Source organism: Octopus bimaculoides, chromosome 18 (genome assembly GCF_001194135.2).
Source record: "Octopus bimaculoides isolate UCB-OBI-ISO-001 chromosome 18, ASM119413v2, whole genome shotgun sequence".
Classification (NCBI taxonomy): domain Eukaryota; kingdom Metazoa; phylum Mollusca; class Cephalopoda; order Octopoda; family Octopodidae; genus Octopus; species Octopus bimaculoides.
The window spans coordinates 694,753-701,794 of NC_068998.1; the positions used below are offsets into that span (position 1 = coordinate 694,753).

Below are 7,042 nucleotides of genomic sequence, written 5' to 3' on the forward strand. Positions count from 1 at the left end.
TGTCTGTCCAATGTCATTTGTTTTCAGTTCTTAGTTGCAGTTAATTCATCAACTCTAGAAGTTCTCTCTTTGTATGTGCGTGTGTGTATATATATATATATATATATATATATATATATATATATATACATACAGAGAGAGAGAGAGAGAGAGAGGTGTGTATGTGTGTGTGTATTCTGTTGTGTCCCTTTCTATCACATAACTGAGCACCAAAGCAGTAAATTTGGATAAAATAACAGATTGTGTTTCATGAGAAACATATTCAAAACTTTAAAGTGAACAGTTTGCCAATGTTGCTATTTGCCAATCTTATTCATCCAAGTCAACTAACAAGTTGAGTTTGCATTGTTGTTGCAGCAGTCTATTTGGCTGTATAATAGGCACCATGTGAAAATATCAGCCAATTTTGCAGCCTATAACTGTGTGCCTGTATAGTTGCATGTTAGGTGCCATGTAAAAGTATAGGTTAATGTTATAACCAGTGACTCTATGTCTATACAGCTGTATAAAAGGCATTGTGTGAACGGAAAGGCAAGTGCTATAGTCAAAATCTATGCCATGTTGAATGTTTTGTTGGTCTTTACTGTTGAGATAAAGATGGAGAGAAAGTAAATTGGTGTCTCAGATATTTAATGACTAACAGAAACTTCGCTGTTGTTCTATGAAAACCTGCCACTTACGACAGGAATACAAAGAATACAATACATCTTAAGCATAACTAATTATATAGAAATCATTATTAGATACATTTGACAATGGTAATTCACTTTGCTGGCAAATTCTATCTTAACTTGTGCAGCCAATCAGCTTTCAGCATTGAAAAAGAAAGAATGATTTAAATGCACTTGAATTGTCTTTCTTTTTTGATCTTTACTACGTCATGGATGTTATTTGCTGTTTCCATGGTTACATCATTTATTCTTCCATGGAAATCTCTCCTCACCCTTTCTCTCTGTTACACAGCTAACTATAGTAAATTATATGGTAGAACATGGTTTGGCAGAATGTTAATATCCATCTTGTCTGATTCTGTGAGTAAAGAGTAACAAAATATCTTCACCTTTTCCTGATGGCATCAAACCCAACAAGGACAATTTGTGGCTAGCCATGATGGCAGTGCAGCACCATTGCTAATAGATTGTCGAATATTGGAAAAGCTCACCTAGTTTCTTCTTTCTATTTCAGATATTTTCCCAAGAATTCACTTTCAAAATCTCCATTCCAATATAAATTCCTCTATTTCTTCAAATTGAAAAACATTACATCGACAATCACTGCCAAACCTAGCTTGGGGTACTTACTAAAGACAAACACATCTCTCTCTCTCTCTCACTCCCTCTGTTGGTGACACAAGGTTTTAATCTGCATGCAAAAACCATAACAACATGTCTGACAAGAATTGTGTTAGGTGGTGAGATACATCAATTAAACAGAGAAGACAAATGGATGTTAAAATGATAAATTTATCTCAGCTTATTAAGATTTTAGTGAACGCTGTTCTAAGCTATTGTGGTTTATGACAGCTCTATCGCTTGGCACTTCACCATTTATCTTGTCTGTGAGCAGCCCTATATACATCTAACCTCATCACCTTTTCTGATGGTCATTTGTCACAGAACCTTGTCTCCACCATTTCCTCTAACAGTATGTGGTACCTTGCCTCGACTGCACTACACCTATTGTTACCATTCTCCAGCTGCAGCAGGTTAGATTATGATATACGACTATAAAGAAATAGCATTATTCATTGTTACAGCTTATTCTCAATATTATGATGAGGGAGTTAAAACATTGTATAGAATAAATGCTATATATGTGTGATATATATACACACACACACACACACACACACACACACACACACACATAGTCACCTGTAGTTTCTACATACATACATACAAATATATACATACATATATACACATATATACATACATACACATGTATATACACTTACATACACACACATAAATTTATACAAATACATACATACATACATACATACATACATATGCATAATATATATTTATGCATGCAAATATTAAGGTAGTCTTCATTTTATTTCTAGGCACTGTGAAATGTGTGGGTTGAGAGGTGGTTGAGTGGATATCTGGAAATAGTTTTAACCTCTGAAGGAGAGATCAATAAAAAAAAATGTATCATCTTTGAGCGGATGAGAAGTTTGCTTTGCAATAAGATGGTTCTGTGCTCCACCTTAGTCAAGCCACTTCTAACATAGCCATGAGGATCAGCACTTGAATGGTGCTCGGCCACTTTGCCTTCATGAGGCCCAATGCTCGAAAGGAACTCAGCCACAGTAATTTGAAAAAACAAAATACAAAGTCCACTGTTATTTGCCAACCCTGTCTCATTACTTTCTTTGAGACTTTACCGGAATTTCACTGGAACTTAAAACAAGAGATACTGTTCTTTTCTATTGCATCAAAGATGTCCCAGGTTCAGCACCAACCACTACAGCTGCTACCAGTTGCCTAGCAATTTTCCATCACATGACCTAAACAGACTAAAATAAGAATGAGCCTTACTGGCAATCATGCTTCATCACTCAGATCACCATCATCTGAAGAATCAGATTTGCTGATGTGTTGATGGTGGGACTAAATAATGCAGATTGATGTCACTAATCATTAACACAAATATTCAATGTGTTAAATAATCTTTTCTTAGTGTACTTATCCACACACACACACACACACACACACACACACACACACAAATATACCTTACCATATTAAAAATCCAATGTCAGTGTCCAATATGTTATCTTTAAAATAGCATGTTCAGCATTAGCATCCATGGTGTGTGTGTGTGTGTACATGTATACACACACACACACACACACACACACACACACACACATGCATAAGTAAAATGGCTGTCAGCAAAGATTAAAATGTCATCTATGAAAGACAAAAGAAAATGCTCCAATAAAAAAAAAAGAAAACAGTAGAAATATGAAGTGGCAAGTTAGGGATTTTAGGAAAGTAGATAATGTTGAGAGAAATGCGTCATTGAATAATGGGAAAGTTTCGAAGGTGCTGAGAGGCAAATAATGGGAGATAGAGAGATGTTTCAGCTGATATAATAATAAAGCTAGTATTAAGCTGACTTAAGGAACCTATAAACTGACATTATCAGCAGTTGGCAGTAAATTTACTGTCCAATTTCCACATGCCATTGCATCTATTCCTGATATTCTTCTAATGGTTACAGGTTCTAAATTGGTGATTTTTCTGAAAAGATGCTTCATTTCTATTTTATTTACATATTTTTTTTCTCCTTTCACCCTGTGAAACTAGAGAAATGTTTAATGGACTCCCAGAGTGTGTACCATATTGAAACTGTTGCTTTGATATTCCTACACGGTAAAGAAGACATTAAAAAAATAGATTCCATATTCAATTAGATTTGTTGTTTGTTTTTTTCTTCTTATTTTATTATGTCTTTTTATTTTATTTTATTTTTATGAAGTCTATTTTTGCTGTAAATCTTCTGCTTTGCAGTGATATATGAAGAAGCCTCACAGTGATGGAATGAAACAGTCAATAATAGAGGAAATATCGAAGATATCTCTTTCATACTGTTTGATAAAAGTAGTTAAACTGCAGAGTTGCAAAATGATATTTTATGTAGCAGTAAATACTTGTAAGATTTAATACTATATAGCTGTGAAATAACAGTGTATAAGCAGTAATATGGCAGAAAGGCTTCAGCACAGAGCTGTAATACTGCATATAGACGTAATAATACCTGTAAGAGTGCTTTTATACTGTATGGCTTTCAATATAGGTAATAATGATTTCTAGTTGAGGCACAAGGCCAGCAATTATGAGGGGAAGGAGTTAGTCATTTAGAATGACCCCTGTACTAAACACAAGTTCCTTATTTTACAGACCCCAGAGGGGGGAGATGAAAGGTAAAGTTGGCTTTGGTGGGATTTGAACTTATAAAGTGACCCAAGACATGCTCAAAAGATTCTGCCAGCTTGCTACCTTTTTGTATTGGTAATAACATGGCCTTTCATATGTTGTCAACTACAAACACTTGGGAAAAAATAGAAGCCAAAGAGGGAACCTTCAAAATCATTTGATCAACTAAAAATAGCAGCAGAATCAACCTTAAATCATATACTGCCTTCTTAAAACTGAACGGATAATTTACAGTGTTTGACAAAGTGGCCATGACTGTAATGTTTGATCGTTGGATCAAGGCATACCTGGTACAGTGAGGGGGTTCAATAACAACAAGAAAGGGTTGTATATAATGAGTGCAACATCTGAGAATTTGGTGAATTAAACCAAATTAAACTTTCATGAGAAACAGTAGCACAGCATAGAATTGTCATCACCTGTTGAATGTGATAACACAACATGGTGTAGTCACCTGTTGAAGGTGGTTTAAATGATGAAAGACCCTAAAATTAGAGAACAATCCTGTCAGCCAATTTCTAGACATTAAATGATATTTGTTAAAGGGTTCTGCTGAAGATGAACACTATTACAATATACTATCCACAGTTGGAATTGAACTAAAAGCTACAAACTTCACTCTCTGCCTAGTACCCTACCCATTCACCCAACAACAATCTGATAATAATGTAGAATATAAACCACAATTATTTCCATCATAGACACAATACCTGATGATTGCTTTAACCTCTAAAGATAGATAAAACTAATTGATATGCTGTCAGATAAGATATTGTAATTATTTTTTTTTAATTCTTCTCTATTCTGGCATCAAGTCCAGGAATATAAAGTGAAAATATTCCATTAACTCAGCATATTTACCGAATCTCTTTCACATTCCTGACTTTATTCTATAAACATTGTTCAGTGTCACTTTAACACATTTTATATTTTGGAATCGACTTTTATGTCTGCTTTATATTCTGGTAGATAAAGAGATTGTTTCTATGCCTCAAGGTGTAACTACAGTTAAAGGAACTCTTGAAAAAAAAAAAAAAAAACTGGTAACACTACATGGAATAGAGCACTAGGATAGCCACAGCCCCAGTGCTAGCAATAATAATATTTTTTAACAAAAACCAAATGTCATAAATGAAATCATCCAAGCGATTTAGCAGCAAGACTGACCAGTATTTAACTGGTACTTTACTGACCTCAAAGCATGAAAGACAAAGTTAATCTCAGTGGGATATGAAATGAATCATGAACACCAGTCTCTAATTTAGGCACAAGGACTGAAATTTGGAAGATGGGGTGGGGAACAAGTTGATATCACTAACCCCAGTGATTGACCAGTGACTTATTTCACTGACCTTGAAAGAATGAAAGGTAAATTTGACTTCAGTGGAATTTGAACTCAAAAAGTAAAAAAGTTACAAATACCACAAAACAATTCCGTAACTTAATAATGATATAAACAACAATAATAAGAATTTCTTTTATTTGCCACAGGGACACCAGATGAGAGGAACATTAATAACACCCTTACAATTATGTACTGACACCCCACTTTATGTGTCAATACATATTCACTATGTGTGTATATAAATGTATACACGTGCATGTATATGTGTGTGTGTGTGTGTGTGTGTGTGTGTGTGTGTGTTAACTAGTTTGTTATAGTGTTTAATGTGAAAGGTCTTTCTTCTCTGTCTTCCAGGTCACTGTTCGTGGTTTGGACGGAAAAAAAAAGACAAATATTTAGCCAAACTCAATGCCATTTTTGACCAATTGGATTTAGTTACTTATGAAGAAGTCGCACGTTTACCTGCATTTCTACGGAAGACACTGGTCCTTTTAGGTGAGGATAATTTTGTTCCTTATTATCTATAATCATACTCATGACCCCTTTTACTGAGCCTCAGAGATGGGTAGGAAGGGCAAAGATCTGAGTGGAACACCTGCAACAGAGTGGGCTCTACTAAAAAGGTACTCGACATGGGTTCAGGGAACTTTTGTTTCCAGGACAAGTATCAGACAAGAATAAGCAGACGTACACCAGGAAACAAACATCAGACGTATCTACAACTGTCGTTACAATAATTAAGATCGTTATTGCGTTAGATTGCAATTATCTGTGAGAAAATGTTTGTTTTTCTCACAGAAACCATTTTATCATTAGCTTCCTGTGCCATCTCCTACCCCACTCATTCATTTAAAATAATCCTTTCTGTTATTTGTACAAAGTCTATAAAATACAATGAGTAGAATAATTTAAAACTCCACCAACAACATGAGCTTCGTGGACAAGGTGTCACCTTGGTGTGCAAACCACATCACTGCATCTGGTTTGCTTCATACACCAAGTCATGCAAAGATATACATTATGTCTTACAAAAAGAATAGAGGATAAATACCCAGGACATCTTTAATCATAGGTCCACCTGACAAAGACAAAAATGGTGTTAAAAAATCCACTCAAGGAAACACTCATCTCTCTCCCCCCTCTCCCCCCCTCTCTCTCATACACATTTCTCAATTTCTTTAGTTTTATCCATCTTGTTTATTCTTTACTTCCTAAAAAAAAAAAATTCTCCAAGAATAAATTATGTGCATTTACATTTGTAAGCCTGAATGCGTGTGTGCATGCATGAATCTATATGTGCGTATGTGTGTATGCATGTGTAAGGCTATATGAATACGTGTGCATGTGTATGTAATTAACTGATGTGTGAGGTTATACCATATATGCATTTGTGAGTCCATATCTGTTAGTTCCCACATCCACCTTATTTCTTCTGCATTCATCCAAATGTGTCTCATATTCCCTCCTCCTCTTCCTCCTCCCACATCATTATTTCATGATTTCCCTCCCTCTTCATTGTGTCTGTTCTTTTAGGCTAACAAATTCTCTCCACCACATTTCTCCTTCCTTCTTCCCCCCCCCCGCATCCTTTGTCATTCCATTCCACTCCACTGCAATCCACTTCAACCTATTCCCACTCCCCCTATATTACTCTATTTGCTTAATCTTGTTATATTCCATTGCTTTGAATAGCAACTCGCACATGTTTAAGGAATAGGAACTACCCCCCCCCTTTCCCTCCCTGTCA

General features: G+C 35.4%; 1 protein-coding gene across 10 annotated transcripts in view; it reads left to right on the top strand.

Moving 5' to 3' along the window:
* The window catches only part of LOC106871672 (peripheral plasma membrane protein CASK), a 516,651-nt gene that overhangs the window by 489,045 nt on the left and 20,564 nt on the right, over window positions 1-7,042 (top strand). For all 10 annotated transcript variants that reach the window (XM_052974602.1, XM_052974597.1, XM_052974599.1 and 7 more), the window contains one exon: window positions 5,650-5,790. In XM_052974602.1, the coding sequence (XP_052830562.1) occupies window positions 5,650-5,790 (141 nt within the window). The remainder of the gene's footprint in view (window positions 1-5,649; window positions 5,791-7,042) is intronic.